General features: G+C 42.8%; 1 protein-coding gene across 9 annotated transcripts in view; it reads right to left on the minus strand.

Annotated features, from left to right (window-relative positions):
• Positions 1 to 2,428: 2,428 nt before the first annotated feature.
• The window catches only part of SORBS1 (sorbin and SH3 domain containing 1), a 426,813-nt gene continuing 410,627 nt past the window's right edge, over positions 2,429 to 18,614 (minus strand). For all 9 annotated transcript variants that reach the window (XM_030203463.1, XM_030203457.1, XM_030203461.1 and 6 more), the window contains 3 exons: positions 14,295 to 14,353; positions 11,799 to 11,911; positions 2,429 to 4,405 (listed from right to left, as the gene is read on the minus strand). In XM_030203463.1, the coding sequence (XP_030059323.1) occupies positions 4,338 to 4,405; positions 11,799 to 11,911; positions 14,295 to 14,353 (240 nt within the window). In that variant the 3' untranslated portion in view covers positions 2,429 to 4,337. The remainder of the gene's footprint in view (positions 4,406 to 11,798; positions 11,912 to 14,294; positions 14,354 to 18,614) is intronic.

An 18,614-nucleotide genomic window follows, 5' to 3' on the forward strand; every position in this document is an offset into this window, starting at 1 on the left:
GGTAGTGCGAGCTGGGCCATTTTTTTTTTTTTTACCATGTCTAGGAAAAAGGACCTTTTCTAATGGGCCGGAAAATTGACGTGCACTAAAATTCAATCCAGCGTGCATCCATTTTCGGCCTGAGGCCTTATCGCCAGCCTTTTGACCTAGCGGTGTCTCACATGCGTATGCCAACTAATGTTTACTGCTGGGTAAGTGCCCCGTGGTAGAAAATTATTTTCTATCATGGGATTCGGCATGCACCAAATTTGGAATTATCACCTGGCTCAAGCACTAGCCGGGCAGTAGTGCTGATTTGGCGTGTGCTGTATATGCATAGGTCCTTACGCAGCTTAGTAAAAGGGCTCCATTGTGTTGATAATGTGCATTGTTAAATTACTGCAAAATTTAGGACTGTTTTGTGTATAATCATTGGGGTTAAAAAAAAAAAAGGCATCATTGGTATCCCCAACATGGTAAGAGCAGGCATTAGTTTTCCCTCATATCTTTGGGAACAGCATTTGCCAGTAACCCCAGCATACTGCACCAAGGACACCAACCTCCCCCTTAGCCAAGCAAGCAGGAGATGGCATGTGTTCACTCCAGATCATGCAGCTGATCCCTCATTGAAGCTCTTACACTTTCTGGCACAAGACACCAACATATCTGGACAATCTGTATGCTGCTCTCTCCTTTTAGAAGTATAAACAGGTCTGATTGTTGTAGAACAGTGTTTCCCAAGTCCAGTCCTGGAGAACCCCTTGCCAGTCAGGTTTTCAGTATATCTGCAATGAATATGCATGAATTTGATTTGCATACATTACCTCTATTACATGCTGATCTCTTTCATGCACATTCATTGTGGATATCCTGAAAACCTGGCTGGCAAGGGGTACTCCAGAACCGGACTTGAGAAACACTGTTGTAGAAAACAAGGGCACACAATCGAAAACAATGCACTCTTTCCAGCATAGCTTTTTGATAATTCATTTTGGAGGCAAATGACATGGGAAACGAAACAAAATGAAAGTGTTTGGGGTTGCACAGCCCTTACAGAAAATAGCTTGAGATATACTATGTGGGTCTGGCACAGACATCTCTGTCCTCCCCTTGGTATTCAATTCTTGATTGGTTTTGAAGGTGAGACAGATTGCGATGAATTTTCTCCATTCTTGCTATATTCAGACATTATATAACAAAGGGTAACTATAATTTCAATATAGCTATTGTCATGCTCATACTATTTCTCAAAAACAGCTATGCTAATAGAAAAGACTTTTTATATCACAACATTTATTATGAAATTAATGCAAAATTGTTTCCCCAACACTTCACTCTATAAAATACCTATACAAATACAATTCTTCAACACACAAAATAAATCTGCATGAGCATTTTGCCTGAAAATAGACCCTCATATACTATTCAGTTCCTAATATATTGTCCTTAAAATTGTCCAAACTTTCAGAAAAGAAATTGCAAGTGATATGAGATTCAAAGTTTATATAGGATGCTATTCATATAGGACACTGTTGTAACAAAACCAATACTTATCTTGTCCAGCAGACAACTTCTGCTGAAAGATAGAACTTTAAATAGAAGTGATAGTGATCAGTGGTGCTGATGTGAAATCTTCACATCAAGAAAAGTGGACAATTCCAAGATAAGTATTGGTTTTGTTACAACAGTGTCCTATATAAACTTTGACGAATCTCATATCACTTGCAATTTTTTTACCAAAAGTTTGGACAATTTTAAGGACAATATGTTTGGAACTGAATAGCATATAGGAGTGAATTTTTTCAGGCAAAATGTTAATGCAAATGTAGAATTGTATTTGCTTGTATAGGTATTTTATGGAGTGACTAGTAAAAGAGGCCCGTTTCAGAGCAAATGAAACGGGCGCTAGCAAGGTTTTCGTCGCCAACCCCCCCCCTCCCTGGCCAACCCCTTCGTTGTTCTGCCATTGCTCCGCCCCAACGTCATGACGTTTGACGCGAGGGCGGGGTCTGGAGCGATTCCCCCCCCCCCCGCCTCCCTCCCTGCCAACCCCTTCGTTGTTCTGCCATTGCTCCGCCCTCGAGGGCGGGGCCTGGAGCGATTTTGGTGGCTTTACCACCACGAACCTTCGAACCTTTTTGAAGGAAGTCAGGGCTTGGCTTCACTGACGTCAGTGTCCTCAGAACGTTGAGGGTGAGTTTTATTATAGTAGAAGTGTTGGGGAAACGTATTAATTTCATCATAAATGTCGTGATATAAAACATCTTTTTAATTATCATAGCTATTTTTGAGAAATGGCATTTTTGCTGTATGGAACAAGGGTATCATGACACATGGGCAGCAGAAGATGATGTTCAGCCCATGAGACTTAACTGTTGGAAGGAAAACGAAGAATACATCAACTAAGAAAAAGAAAGTTCAGCAAATAATCACACAAAGGAGCCAGGAATCATTCAATGCAACGTTTATTTTGAATACTGTTTTATCATAACTCACTGCAAGAAAAAAATCGAGAAGAAAAAGTGTGTAGTGAAGTGGCAGCTAGAAATAATTTCATTGCATGTGTTAGAAATAGTATATGGTTCTCTCTCTCAGGTATATTCTCTGTGAATGTATCCCATTCTATGATTCTAAATATTGCTGCATAAATGAGAAAAGCAATAAAACGTCATCAAAGAGATTCAAAATTACTTAGAGTGGCTAGATGGCACAATGTGTATTTCTGAGCAGTGCTGGGTGAGTATTCTATGCCAGGGCCTTCATGTGAGAGCATATGCAATTCCTTCATTTAAATAGTGTGCAGAATTTTCCAATACTGCTGTATTTTCTCATTCAATCTGTTTAAATTATGTTTTCTACACTAGGAAAGTTCCTGTCCTGTACAAGCTCAAATATACATATATACAGTGATACATCTAAAGTAAAGACGTTCTCTTGCCACGTCTCATGCGGCCAGACGGTAGAAGAGAGTCCTTGTCTTTCTGAAAACGCCTGATAGGAAAACATTGCAAGGCATACTACGAGCCCTAAATTCTCTTAATTATTTTGTATAAAAGCATCAGCATAAAAAATAGCATCTCATATTAATAAATAAGTTCAGTAATGACAAAATAGCAAAGATTTTGCTCTTAGTTTAATATCTGGTGGAAGAATCTGAAAACTTTTGCAATAAAATAAAAATAGAATTCTCTTCAAGAATTCAAAGGACACTGTGCAGTAAGCGTTCTATGATGCAGCTGGGAAAATCCTGTATTATACAGTAGGTATACTGTAGGCAGGTGAGCTCTGTTACACAGCTGGCACTGAAGCAGGATCAGCCCTGCGTTAAACAGCTGGGCCCTCTATGATCCAGCCATGGCTATTATGACTGTGGGCCCCCTGTTATACAAACTTAGGAAGGGACTAAGCCCGTGCTACACATTTGGGAGAGAAGAGCAGTGCGCCTTCTTAAACACTGCTGGGGTAGCAGCTTTACTCTTCCCCTACAGATAGCTCGCAGGTGTGTACTGGCCTCTCTCTCCTTGCAGGTCCACCTCTGAAGAGCTTCAAGCTTTGATCTTCTCTTGCAGTTATGCTTCAGCTCCACTGTCTCTCTGTACATACATCTCAGGTGTTGTTTCAGCCTTATTCTATTCCACCAGGTTTACTTCAGAAAGTGCCTCAGTCTTTCTATTTATGGATACAGCTCAGACAGTATTGCCAGCATATACACCTCAGAAGTTCCTGCCCCCAACTTCCCCAAGTGATATATCTCAATGGTGCTACAGCCTTGTGTATCCATATGGACACACTGCAGATATGCTACATCCTCTCTTTTTCCCTGCAGCTACACAAAGCTATGTGGAACTTGCTCTTTCCCTGTTAATACATCCTACCATGATGATTATTACATACTTTGTTTTTCTTATAATGTTCCTGTCTTTTATTCTCATAAAATACATGGTTCCTAGTTAGTATTAACACTTGAATCATGTTTCAGATCTGTAAACCATATCAAGAGGCATCACAGTACCAGACAGCTATTGTAGTGTATGCTCAACTGGGATTCTAAATTTCACACAAGCAGTATTTGTTTTACAGAGTTTGGCTGCTTCTCCTTATATCGTCCCAGATATGTGTACAGGACTTGTCACTTCTTATTAAAATAATCAGTGTTAGGAAAATGCATATAAGAAGAATAAAAATTAATAATTATGCTTGATTGAAGATAAGGCTGTATGCCCATCCAATACAGTAACACATAACTTCACGCATTTTTTTTTTGTTTTCTATTGCATCTAGAAACCATCTGCATATCACAGCAGTGAGAGCCGTATAGCTGTTTGTACACTCTGATTTGATTCACTTGTCCAAGGCCTTCAGAAATAAAGAGGCTTCACATAATTGCCTGGGAAAGTACCAAAACTTCTCGTTCTTCTGGATGTTCCTGTCAATTAAAAAAGAGCGTGTGTTAAAGGCATTCTGAACATTTCATATAATCAACTAGATTTATCATAAGGTTATGGGAATGCAGTGATCCATAGTAGAGTTGATTAGTACCCATTCCCCCCTTTCTGTCATTTCAGTTTAGAACAGACAGAAAAAGCACTGAGCTAGGTTAGTACCAGGGATGCGATCCCTCATTCCATGTAATTCTGCATCATCCCAGACCATCAACTTGTAGTGCTATAATTTCTGGAAGCAAAGACACCGCAAGGAAATGAATACCAGAGCAAGTATGAGATAACTGATGTTTCCAGTTAAAGGACCTACCTCGGGTCCCAGTGGGGACAGATAATAGTTTAATAATAGAGACCAAACCAAAAAAAAGAGAGATAGTTATCTGAAATCTCTATCAGGGATATGAATTTATTACTGTGCATTTGATTCATCAGTGCATAAGTATATAATTATTGCCATACTGGGACAGACCAAAGGTCCATCAAGCCCAGCATCCTGTTTCCAGTGGCCAATCCAGGTTACAAGTACCTGGCAAGATCCCAAAACAGTACAATACTTTTTATGCTGCTTATCCTAGAAATAAGCAGTGGATTTTTTGCCATCTTAATAATGGCTTATGAATTTTTCTTTTAGGAAGCTAGCCAAACCTTTTTTAAACCCCGCTAAGCTAGCCGCTTGTAACGCATTCTCTGGCAACTAATTCCAGAGTTTAATTACATGTTGAGTGAAGAAATATTTTCTCCAATTTGCTTTAAGTTTACTACTTTGTAGCTTCATTGCATGCCCTCTAGTCCTAGTATTTTTGGAAAGAGTAAACAAGCGATTCACGTAAACCTATCCCACTCCACTCATTATTTTATAGACCTCTATTAGCCTTCAAAACGTACCATAAACAAAATTGATTTAACACATGTAAAGTTGGTTTGCATGCTTTAAATAGTTTTTTTTTTTAATTAACAGGAATATTTGAAATGAACCAAAATAGAAAACTGGACGAAAGGACAAAAATCCAACAACATTTTTCCCTGTGCACATTCCTATTTTTCTAATAACTGGTTATGTATTTCTGCAAGTATAATCAATCCTTAATATGTATTTCTGCAAGTATAATCAATCCTTAATTCAAACTGGTGAGGGTTTCTATGTTACACACTTCTCTCATATTTTAAGATAGGCTGTACAGAGATGAGAGGAAGTTGCTATACAAAGAATAATAGAAATTAATGGCAGCTATTGGTTTGATGGGGGAACTGATAAGGGGTGGGGAGGGGGGTAATTCAATAACTACATACTCTTTAAAGGGGAAAAAAAAAAAACAATTCATGAAGTTTACTGCGAAACAAATTTGGATGTCTTCAGAAAAGAAATGTGCAAGACTCCGGTGCTTTTGTTTGACTTTAAAGTTTTGTATTTGTACACTGTTGACCTGGTTTCAGAGTTCATTGTATTTTATTACTGTTTAATAAAGACTCATATAAATTTAAAAAAAAAAAAGAAATTAATGGCAGCTCACTGGTAGGTCAGTACCAGGCAAAGCACCAGAAAAAGGCAAAGAAAAAACCAAGGTCAATTCCTAAACGCGGCCTGAAGACATGGAAAATAAAGGAAAGTTAAAATTTGGGAAAAAATAGAAATTAAGAATGTACTGGAGGGAAAAAAGGAAACCCAAGCATGGGCACACCAAAAAAACTGAACAAAACAAACTGAAAAGCACCAAAAAAAAGCTCTTTTTCAGACCAGACATGAAGAAACGCCACAAAAGCAGCTTCCCCTCACCACGGTAGAAAAATAGCAGTAACCATGCTCTTGCAACGGGTTGGAAGGCACTCATTCATGTGCAATGGAGCAACTCTCTCGCTCCACACAGCTCTGTATTTTAGCTTGTTACAAGCTCTGGACCGGGCAACACGGGATCTCATTACCCAATTGTGAGAATGAATGGCCTGTTTGTCCTTGGAGAACTCATTCCAGAGCTCAGTGTTCATCTGCAAGCATACAAAGCCATATTAGCTACCCTGACACTTGGCTAACAAACTGAAAATGCTGGACACTTAATTTCTTCACTACTAGTAGCTTCTATAATTTGAAAGATGACACACATGCCATCTGCCTTTCTAACTACTAAGTACAAAGCAGCTCTATCCGAAAATTCACAAACTGAAAAACCCGAACTTCATTACAGGGAGGGATCTGGGCCGATCCGGAGGGAAGGAAAGCTCACACAATCATGCCCTGTCCCCATACGACACATACATAGCGTCCTCGAGGTCCCCAATGTCCATTAAGTAGCTCCAGAGAAAAATGTCTAGCACTGCCTGTGGTGACGGTACAAACTGTACAGTGTGTGCAAAACATTTAGCAATGCCCCAGGGTGCAAAATGTATTTATTTGAATCTTGCCTTTTTTTCAGTAATAGCTCAATGTGAGTTCCAGTCTCACAATCTAATCCTGTAGTTGAGACAATGGGAGGAATTAAGTGAGGTGCCCTAGATCACAAGAAGCAGCAGTGGGATTTGAACTGGGCATCTCTGGATGTCAAAGCCCAGTGCTCTAACCATTAAGCTACTTCTCCACTCCATTCTGCAATTCAAAATGTTTAGCACTGCTCTGGGATGCAAAATGTTTTGCACGCAAGAGCAAAGCTAAACACATTTTGCATGTCAGTGAAGGAGTAGCTTAGAGGTTTGAAAACTGGGCTTGCCTTCCAAGGGTTGCTGATTCAACCCCCCCTCAGAACAGTGCAAAACATTTAGCAGCCAGCTTTTTTTTTTAACCTTTAATTACTTCTCCCTGCACAGAACCGGAACAAGATACATACACCATAAGGAAACATAATATAAAGGGCATCAAATCACAAAAAGCAATTAATTAAAAAAACGCTGACCCACCCAAATCTTCTATAAACAACTCTGGCTCATGTTTCGGCACAGGTGGTCCCTCTTCACAAAAGTGGTGATAGGGAAGAAGCTGGAAACTACAGGCCGGTAAGCCTCACTTCGATTATTGGAAAAGTAATGGAAGCAATGCTGAAGGAAAGGATAGTGAATTTCCTGGAAGAAAATGAGTTGCAAGATCCGAGACAACATGGTTTTACCAAAGGGAAATCGTGCCAAACAAATCTCATTGAATTCTTTGATTGGGTGACCGGAGAATTGAACCGTGGACGTGCTATAGACGTAATCTACTTAGATTTCAGCAAGGCTTTTGACACGGTTCCCCACAGGAGGCTCTTAAATAAACTGGATGGGCTGAAGATAGGACCCAAAGTGGTGAACTGGATTAGGAACTGGTTGACGGACAGGCGCCAGAGGGTGGTGGTGAATGTAGTTCGCTTGGAGGAGGGAAAGGTGAGTAGTGGAGTGCCTCAGGGATCGGTGCTGGGCCGATTCTGTTCAATATATTTGTGAGTGACATTGCCGAAGGGTTAGAAGGTAAAGTTTGCCTATTTGCGGATGAAACTAAGATTTGTAACACAGTGGACACCCCGGAGGGAGTGGAAAACATGAAAAAGGATCTGAAAAAGCTAGAAGAATGGTCTAAGGTTTGGCAATTAAATTTCAATGCGAAGAAATGCAAAGTGATGCACCTAGGGAGTAGAAATCCAAGAGAGGCATATGTGTTAGGCGGTGAGAGTCTGCTAGGTATGGATGGGGAGAGGGATCTTGGGGTGATAGTATCTAAGGATCTAAAGGCGATGAAACAGTGTGACAAGGCGGTGGCCGTAGCTAGGAGGTTACTAGGCTGTATAGAGAGAGGTGTGACCAGCAGAAGAAAAGAGGTGTTGAAGCCCCTGTACAAGTCGTTGGTGAGGCCCCACCCGGAGTATTGTGTTCAGTTTTGGAGGCCATATCTTGCTAAGGATGTAAAAAGAATTGAAGCGGTGCAAAGAAAAGCTACGAGGATGGTATGGGATTTGCGTTACAAGATGTATGAGGAGAGACATGCGGACCTGAACATGTATACCCTGGAGGAAAGGAGGAACAGGGGTGATATGATACAGACGTTCAAATATTTGAAAGGTATTAATCCGCAAACGAACCTTTTCCGGAGATGGGAAGGCGGTAGAACGAGAGGGCATGAAATGAGATTGAAGGGGGGCAGACTCAAGAAGAACGTCAGGAAGTATTTTTTCACGGAGAGGGTGGTGGATGCTTGGAATGCCCTCCCGCGGGAGGTGGTGGAGATGAAAATGGTAACGGAATTCAAACATGCGTGGGATAAACATAAAAGAATCCTGTGCAGAAGGAAGGGATCCTCAAGGAGCTTAGCCTAGAATGGGTGGCAGAGCTGGTGGTTGGGAGGCGGGGCTAGTGCTGGGCAGACATATACGGTCTGTGCTGGGGCTGGTGGTTGGGAGGCGGGACTAGTGCTGGGCAGACTTATACGGTCTGTGCCGGGGCTGGTGGTTGGGCGGCGGGGATAGTGCTGGGCAGACATATACGGTCTGTGCCAGAGCTGGTGGTGGGAGGCGGGGTTGGTGGTTGGGAGGCGGGGATAGGGCTGGCCAGACTTATACGGTCTGTGTCCTGAAGAGGACAGTACAAATAAAAAAGTAGCACATGTGAATTTATCTTCTTGGGCAGACTGGATGGATCGTGCAGGTCTTTTTCTGCCGTCATCTACTATGTATGTTACTATGAACCATAGAAGCGGTCAGCCTTGGTACTCCGACATAATAGCCCCAACAAAATAGCCATTGATAAAAATAAGAAGAATACTAAAAATTCTGTCTCCTTCCTTCTGGGGGGTTCAGGATCTCTTTTCCCTGTTTATTCCCTACACAGTTGTTGCAGCAGCAGCAGGAGAAGAACAGGTAAAACACTCAGGGACAGGCCATTTTGTCTGCTGCTGCATCTGAGGAAAGAGTAATTTAAAACCAGTAGGTGAAGCATTGTGTCAACACCACTGAGTTCAGTTTCAAGCCCATGACGCAGCCCTTTGAGAGGGCGAAAAATGGCTGTGTTGGGCTTTTAATTATTTATGTATTTATTATCTTAGTGGTGAATAAATTGAACATTTTGGAGTTTTTTTTTTTTGGAGATGTACTGCTTCTTTTTTTCTGTGCTGGATCTTGTAGATCGATTGCCTATTTGTTTTCTTGAACCTTCATGCTGATAACCAGACAGGACCACAGAATGGACCCGCTGCACTCCAGAGGAGGAGGCAGAGGGGGGTCATGTTAAGGGGCAAGAGCTATTTGGCATGGTATTGGAAGGTGGGAGGTAGCAGGTGTGGAGATAATGAGGTTTCAGATGACAGACCTGGGCGGACAGAAACAGCAATCAGGCTCACAGACTCTCACTCAGCTCTCTGACAGTCAGCACCAATGCAAAGAGTCATAGGGACATGCTGGAGGTGGTCTTAGGTCACAACATTGGATGTATGTTGGTATACTGTCTGGAATTACTTCCCGTACTGCTTCTGTCAAATCTCTGTCGGCCCTATACGTTTTAGTGGCTTAAATGTTTTGTCCTGCCCATTTGTAATATATTGGCTTATACATTTTGGCTGCTAATACTTATAATGTGCTGGGATTGGGACGTTTAAAGCATGAATAGCGATTGTAAAATGACTGCCATAGTGTATCTTCATTTTCAGAAAGATTTTGACAAAGCCCCTAATGTGCTGGGATTGGGACGTTTAAAGCATGAATAACGATTGTAAAATGACTGCCATAGTGTATCTTCATTTTCAGAAAGATTTTGACAAAGCCCCTCATAAGGAAATTCAAAAGAAATGGGATAAGAGGCAATGTCCTGTTGTGGATTGGGAACAGGGTGAGAGAGAGAAAAAAAAGTGTAGGATTAAATGGCCAATTTTCACAGTGGAGGAAAGTGCACCAAAGGGATCTATACTGGAAACAGTGCTTTTTAACATACTTATAAATAATATGGAGATGGGAACAGTGAAGTGATCAAATCTGCAGATAACAAAAAAAACTGAGTTATTCAAAGTTATTAAATTACCTGTGGATTATGAGAAACTGCAAGAGGACCTTGTGATACAGATAGTCATATGATTAGGAAAGAATAAGCCACATTACAGTTACATGATGCTAGATTACACATGAGGAGTCACCACCCAGGAAAAGGATCGAAGTGTCAGTTATTAAATTACCTGTGGATTATGAGAAACTGCAAGAGGACCTTGTGATACAGATAGTCATATGATTAGGAAAGAATAAGCCACATTACAGTTACATGATGCTAGATTACACATGAGGAGTCACCACCCAGGAAAAGGATCGAAGTGTCGTCATGGACAACACGTTGAAATCTTCTGCTCAGGGTGTGATGGCAGACAAAAAAAGCAAACAAAATGTTAGGAATTATTAGGAAAGGCATAAAGAATTTAAAAAAAATCATAATTCCTCTGTATCACTCCATGGTATGACTGCATCTGGAGTATTGTGTGCACATCTGGTTGCTGCATCTCAAAAGAGATATAGCAGAATTAGAAAAGGTATAAAGAAGGGTAATCAAAATGATTAAGGGGATGGGACGACTCTCATATGCGAAAAGGTTAAAGAGATTACGGTTTGGAGAAGAGACACCTAAGGGGAGATGTGATAAAATCCTGAGTGGAACCATTTGTTTCACCTTTACAACCATTATTTCTTTTCTGTTTTGTATTCAAAAAGTTTTTGAATAAAAAAATAACATTAAAAAAATTCTGAGTGGAATAAGTAAATGCAAATCAATTGTTTATTATTTCAAAACATACAAAGATTAGGGGAAGTTACTAAAGTAATACATTTAAAACAAATAGCTCTGGAACTCATTGGCGGATTTGGTAATATAGCTGAGTTAAAAAAAAAAAGGATTAGACAAAATTCCTGAAATAAAAGTCCATGAACCGTTATTAAGGTGGAGATGGAGAAAATGACTGTTTATCCCTCTCTCTTGGGGCAAGAAGCATGGAACCCTGTTGCTTTATGGGATCCTGCTAGGTACTTGTGACCTGGATTGGTCAATGTTAGAAACAGGATGCTGGGCTTGATGGACATTTGTTCTGATCCACGATGGAAATTCTTATGCGCAATGGGGCAATCAGACAACCAAACTTAAATTAAGCGATCAGAAACAAAATTGTAGGAAGGGTGAAGGGGGCCACAATGGAAGTACAGGTGGAGAGTGGGAGTGGATGGGGGGGGGGGGGGGGGGGGGGGGGAGAACAGTGCAGGAGGATCGAAGCAATGAAAGAAGTGCTCACCGCACCACCTACTTTTGTTTTTTTTTAATTTACCCATAACGACCACTGAAAGAAATAAAAACTAATAGTACAAATCTGCACGCAATTTATTTTTAGAACACATTTTGGCATTGGGTAATGCAATTTTCAGATTTTAAGGCAAAATTATAACCATAAAATATACTTGCCCACAAACCAGCCATCATCGCACTTCTCTATCACATCCACCACGTCCCCTATCCGAAGCTCTAGCTCATCAGCATTCCGGGGAACATAGTTATACAACACTTGAAAACTGGACCTGAGAAAAGCATTTCAAAACTCCGTTTCAGGCACATGCATTTGGGTTTATGACACTTGTACATGTGTAAAAACTGACAATTTTACACATTTAAATGGCTGTTGTAAAGAGCTGCTATTAACATCTGGTGATTCACAACACACATACTTTCCAAGTAGTTATGCGTTTCCAGTTTTCTAGTGGCAATACACCCATACTTTACAAATTCTAGATTGTCTGGTGTAGAGAGCTGCATGGGAACGGGGTTATCCCCTTGTGGTCCATGGAAATCCCTTGGGGATGGACGCAGGTACTGCAGGGTTCCCATGGTAGGGTAGTGCCATGCCAGCCTACCCTCAGCACCGCTTCAAACTCTTCCTCTTTGGCGATCAGGTTCTGCAGAGATTTGAACCACACGGTGCAGAAGTTGGGGCAGTCTCGCGGGACTTCAAACCACGAGACTTCTCCAACTTCCTGCACCGCACGGCTCAAGTATCTGCAGAGCTTAATTGCCAAAGAGGAGGAGTTGGAGGCAGAGCTGAGGGTAGGCTGGCGTGTGAGTACTGGCTGGAGGGGGGCCATGGGAGAGATTTGGGGAAGGATGGAAGGAGACCACAGAGAGACTGGGGGAAGGATGGAAGGAGACCGCAGAGAGACTGGGGGAAGGCTGGGGAGGGGGGCATAAAAGAAACTGGGGAGGAGGCATGACAGAAACTGGGTGAAGGCTGGGAGGGACATAAGAAAGGCTGGGGATGGGAGTATAAGAGAAACAGTGAAGGCTGGGGGGGGGCATGAGAGAAGCTGAGTGAAAGCTGAGGAGGGGGGCATGAGAGGCTGGAGGGAGATGGCTGGGCTGGACCAATAGGAAGTAGACAGGAACAGGGACACAGGAGAGAGGTGATGGATGGGACAGATAGGGACAACACAGATAGCAGAGAAAGAAGAAATGCCAAATAGACAGAAGGCCTTAGAAAGGCAGGGGAAACCCCCCCCCCCAGAGAAAATCAGAAGACATAGACAAAAATCGAATGGAAAAATAAAACACTCACACTACAAAGGTAGAAAAAATATTTTATTTATCAACTGAACAATATCAGGTTTGAGAAATTATTGCTGCCTGCGCTGGGTCCACAGAACGGGTCCTGCCAGACAGGAAATGATGAAAGCACTGGCGGGACCCGGCTGATGGAAGCCTGCAAAGCAGTGGCGTAGCTACGTGGGGCCTGAGGGGGCCGGGGCCCCCGCAGATTCACCCCAGGACCCCCCTCCCGGCGAACCCGCCCCCGCCGCCACCTACCTTTACTTTTGCTGGCGGGGGATCCCACTCCCTGCCAGCCGACGTCTTCTCAGTCCTTCCTGCTCTTCAATTTGTTTGCTGACGTCCTGCACGTAATTGTACGTGCAGGACGTCAGCAAACAAATTGAAGAGCAGGAAGCGACTGAGAAGAAGACGTCGGCTGGCGGGGAGTGGGATCCCCCGCCAGCAAAAGTAAAGGTAGGCTGCAGTGGCGGCGGGTTCGCGGCGGGAGGGGGGTGCGGCAATGTCGGCGGTGGGGGGGGCGGCGCCGGGGGAGGGCTAAAATGTGCCCCCTCCCCCCGGGCTCTGGACCCCTCCCCCACGGAAGGCTGGCTACGCCCCTGCTGCAAAGCTGGCACAGGCAGCAATAATTAAATCACTGCAGGTACCGGGGACACCTGTAAGGTACACCAGGGAGGGATGGGGATCAGCAATGGGCGGGCAAATGCCAGGATGCCGCAGAGAAGGAGAGATGTTGATGTGAAGTACCGCCGTTGGGAGGGCCTGTGCCCACCCGTAGCTATGCCACTGCCCTTTCTGCAGTCCTATCTGCCCAGTTAGCTATGTGGGCACCAGTGCTGAATATGGCCAGTGCCCACATAAGTGCCGGTTCCTTCCTGATTCCATCTACAGACCGCCCTGGCACTAACTGCACAATGCAGTGGTAGTCAGAGAAGACATTCAGCAGCACTGTGCAGTTAAACACTGCTCAGTGGGCCTTCCCTGGACAATCAGTGGCACTTAAGTGGATAGGAGCTTCTCTTGCCCATTTAAATCCCATTGAATATCTTCCCCATGATGCTTATTACTGAGAATGACAAGAGTTCTTGTACTTATTATTGAAGCTGGTGCTTACTGTTTATGGAAATGATAAAGGATTCAAGTGCTTATGACTGTTTATTCTAGTGTTTATTTTCGTTCAGGTGATTGTCACCCTTACCCTTTCCTGGTAGAATTAGGTATAAAGTAGTAACTATGTGGAATAATCCTGGAGAGCTCTATCGGTTGTGAAAGTCACAGAAAATGATGGACTGTGATAAGACTTTTCATGATGACAGGAAATTGAATTTTGGATTAAAATACAATGTGAGCAAGCAAATAACTTACCTATCCGGCGGCGTTTGTCTCCCACTATGACTGGCGACTCCCTGCTGGGCTTGAGGTTGCTGAGAAATGATTAAACATTGTTTATTGTGATAAGATGATCTCTTATGTTGAGGGTCAAAAGGGACAGAGATAGCACTGCAGTAATGAACAGATTTCTCAGCAATGTTAATAATCTCATTACAGACGGTTTCCTGTCATCCAGAGAAACACAACAGGACAGTCAACAAGAACAAGACAAGAGGAGACGGGACATTCCAGAGGCACCATATAAGGTCAGCAAGTACGTGAGGCAGAGATCCAGGTACAGTCCAGGAAGTGAGGTGAAGAAGATTCCAGATGCAAGCATAGAAAAACAGGCAAGATATAAAAAATTATGTATATAGTATCAGGTCATTAAAAAGCAGATGGAAAGGATGCAATTAGTCAACAATTCTGAACACTATCCCCCCCAATATTCAGCGCTATTTAATCAGCCAAGAATAGCTCCTGCCCAGTTAAATAGCGTTTAGCCGGCTAACTGCTAATATTCAGCAGGAAATAGCCAGTTATCTCTGCTGAATATTTGAGGTTAGCACATAGCGGCTATATTGCGCGATATAGCGGCTGTATTGCGTGATATAGCCGGTTAGCGCTGATATTCGGTGCTGGGTTAAGTGGTGAAACAGGATTGCGTAAATAGCAGTTCTATCTTTAACCGCTAGGAACTAAACAGGTTAACGCTGAATATTAGCTTTACTGGTTCCGGTGGCCAAAAATGAAACTGGATATTCAATGCTAGTCGCTGGAAATGGCCCAGCATTGAATATCCAGGGTTAGCATCGATCATGGCACTTATGCGTTCTGCCTCTCACCGACTGAATATCGGCCCCTATAGCTCCAGTAAAGTAACACTTACAGAAACACTCTAGCTATGCACACCTCATTGATAGTAACATTCTGACACTGGGATGCTGGGGTAAGCTTTATAGGTGGGAGTACAGTAACTGCTTCTAGTCCACAAACAGAGGAAACATACACCCCCAGGGGACGCTACAGCATACCCAGAGATGCTAGTTCTACCACTCCTCCCCTGAAATTGATCTCTTCTCTGAAAAGTTCTTTTAAACTAAAATCTGTCTTTTGACATGATTGAATCTCTTGCATAGTGAGCACTGTTTCAAAGAAAACAACGTTATTCCCTGTTGCAAGTGTACTCCAAGGACAGCAGGATGAATATTCTTACTCTTGGGTGACATCATCTGATGAAGATCGCACTGGGATGCTCCCTAGAAACTATTCTAGAAGCTTTTGGAAGTGGATCAATGCACATGAATGTCTTCCTGTCTATCACCGTCAGGACCACATCAGTAGAGTATAGACAACCGATAGAAAACGGCTCCAAGGGGAGGTGGGTGGATGAGCAAGAATATTCATTCTGCTGTCCATGGAGAATACCTGCTACTGATGAGTAACTTTGTTTTCTCCAAGGACAAGCAGGATAGTAATATTCTTACTCTTGGGAATTCCTATAAAAACTATAATGGAAGGGATCTGAAGCAAGAAATGAATGACTCAGAATGGAGACGTGTATGTTTAGAGGTTAAAAAGGCCTCGGTGTGTGGGTTAATTAAAGCAAACGCTTATAAGGTACTGAGCAGATGGTACTATATGCCAGACAGAGTGAAAATTATGTATCTGGGGGCTTCAGATTTATGCTGGAGGTGTGGGACAGGAATGGGTATCTTCTATCATATCTGGTGGGAGTGTATATTGTTGCAAGCTTTTTGGACAGAAGTTACTAGGTTATTGACCAAGGCCTTGGAATCACTGTCCCCATGCGATCCTAAGTGGTGTTTACTGGGCTGGGGAAATCAGAGAGGGCAGAATAGGTCTCGCTGCGGCGAAAACCACTATAGCTTTGTATTGGAAACAGACTGCAGGACCGACTGTACACAATTGGATAGCGAAAATTAGAGTGGTCTCAGCATTGGAAAAACTGACAGACCGATGTAGGGGGATATATAACCCCGAAGCAGAGGAATGGAAGCACGTAGATTGTATTCTGAATAAAGAAACAAACTGAGGGGTCTTTTAGACCAATGGAGTGGGGGAGTGAGGGGAAGGGGAATGAAAGGGAGGGGGGGTTGGGGGGGATGGGAGGAACGGGAGGGGGGATTAATGAGGGTCACGGGGAAAATGTTAGTATGACAATGTTTTGCTTTTATGTACATTATGAGGTGAAAATATTTGGGGAGATTTGAGCTCCATGCTGTTGATGATATGCTATTTTCAATAAAAATTTATAAATTGAAAAAAAAAAACTATAACGGAGCCTGCAATAAGCAATGCCTAAGAACATTATAATCAATAAGGTAGGTAAAATGTATTTGTTGGGTGGGGGAGGGGGGCCTGAAACAGAAAGAAATGGGTCTAGCGGGTGCAGTTGGATTCTAGACCATGAAGAGATTCTGAAAGACTGTCTGATTAAACAGACTATTGCATCAGGAGTCCTACACCAAACAACAGTGAGATGTGAATATGTGGACTGAAGTCTACCTGGCAGATCTGCAAATTTCTTCTATGGAGGCTGATCTCAAATAGGCTACCGATGGTTCTGAAATTATGAGTACAGGAAAGTAGGGGTGGACCGGTCAATCTCATCAGACGAAGATCAATAGAAGCAACTTTATTCAGCACCAGATATGTATATTACACTGGGCCGTGTTCAGGGGTCAAACACTTGCGAACGGAAATCACAAAGTATGGGTGCAGAATGCAGAGTGATATACCTTGTAATGATAAAACCGCTGTGAAGAAGTGAAAAGTCGATGGATGCTACATGGATCTAGCTCTAGAAGAAGAGGGAACCATACCTGTCTCGGCCAATAAGGTGTGATTAGGATCATGGTTCCTCAGTCCTGCTTGAATTTGAGGAAAATTTTCACTATGAGAGGGGTAGGAGCATATCCGTATAGAAGACACTTCCCCCCCCCCCCCCCAATGGAGGAGAAAGGTCATCAAGGTTAGTCTGCAATAAGATCCTAATCTGAAACAGAAATGAGGAACTTTCTTGTTGAGGTGAGTGGCAAAAAGATGTTTTGAGGGAGTGTCCCATTCTGAAAAGATCTTCTGGGCTACACCCATATCTAGAGACCACTTATGAGGTTGCATAACTTGAATCAGAATGTCCAGACAACTGTTTTTTCCTGCCAGATACATGGCTCTGGGCATCATCCCATGTGAGATGGCCCATTTCTACATCCTGACTGCTTTCTGACACAGGAGATACAACCCCATGCTTCCCTGCTTGTTGACATAGCACATCACAACCTGATTGTCTGAATGAAAATAATCTGGTTCTCCAATTGATCTCTGAAAGCCTTTACAGCATTCCAGATCACTCTTAGCTCTAGAAGACAGATTTAATGTAACCTATCCTGAGTACACCACTGACCATGGGTATGGAGCTCATTTACATGAGCTCCCAATCCTAGGCTGGATGCATCCATCATAAGAGTTTTATGAATTTGACGGGATTCGTGAAAGAACTGACATCCTGAAGGTTCTCCCTGGCCTATGATCGTTGGAAGACAGGGCCCATTGAGCTTGCCTCAAATTAAGATGTGCCATGGGAGTTATGTGAACAGTGGAGGCCTCATGGCCTAGCTGATACCCGCTGACACTAGTGCACTTTTGTAACCACTGAAGTCAGGGACTCTACCCACCACTGAGAAAGAAATGTGGAGGCTCCTATGAATGCCAATCATTGGGATGAGTAGAGCTGGGATTTGGGATAATTTTTGATGAATCTTAGTAGCTCCAGCACCCAAATGGTCATGTGCATAGATTTATTTGACCCCTTCCTTTGATGTGCTCTTGACCAGTCAATCATGTAAGACGGGAAACATGTGCACTCGCAGTCTGCATAACAGTGCTACGATGACTGCTAGGCATTTTGTGAAAAACCTGGATGTGGATATGAGGCCATATGGCAATATGCAGTACTGGTAGTAGTGCTTTCCCACTCAAAACTGTAAATAATTTCTATTACTGAGATGTATCTGTATATGGATATAAGCATCCTTTAAGTCCAGTGAGCATAGCCAATTTCCTTTGCGAATCATAGGGACTAGGGTGCCTAGGGAAACCATCCTGAACTTTTGTCTGGCTAGATATTTCTTCAGAGCACTCAGGTCTAGGATCATTTTTGTGATCAGGAAGTACGTGCAGTAAAATTCCTTCCTCCTTTCCCTTGGTGGTATGGGCTTGATCGCATTGGCCTATAAAAGGGAAGAGAGTTCCTCTGTAACCAATCCCTGATGCCGAGAGTTTAACTTTGAT

The sequence above is a fragment of the Microcaecilia unicolor genome, chromosome 5 (genome assembly GCF_901765095.1).
Source record: "Microcaecilia unicolor chromosome 5, aMicUni1.1, whole genome shotgun sequence".
NCBI classification, from domain to species: domain Eukaryota; kingdom Metazoa; phylum Chordata; class Amphibia; order Gymnophiona; family Siphonopidae; genus Microcaecilia; species Microcaecilia unicolor.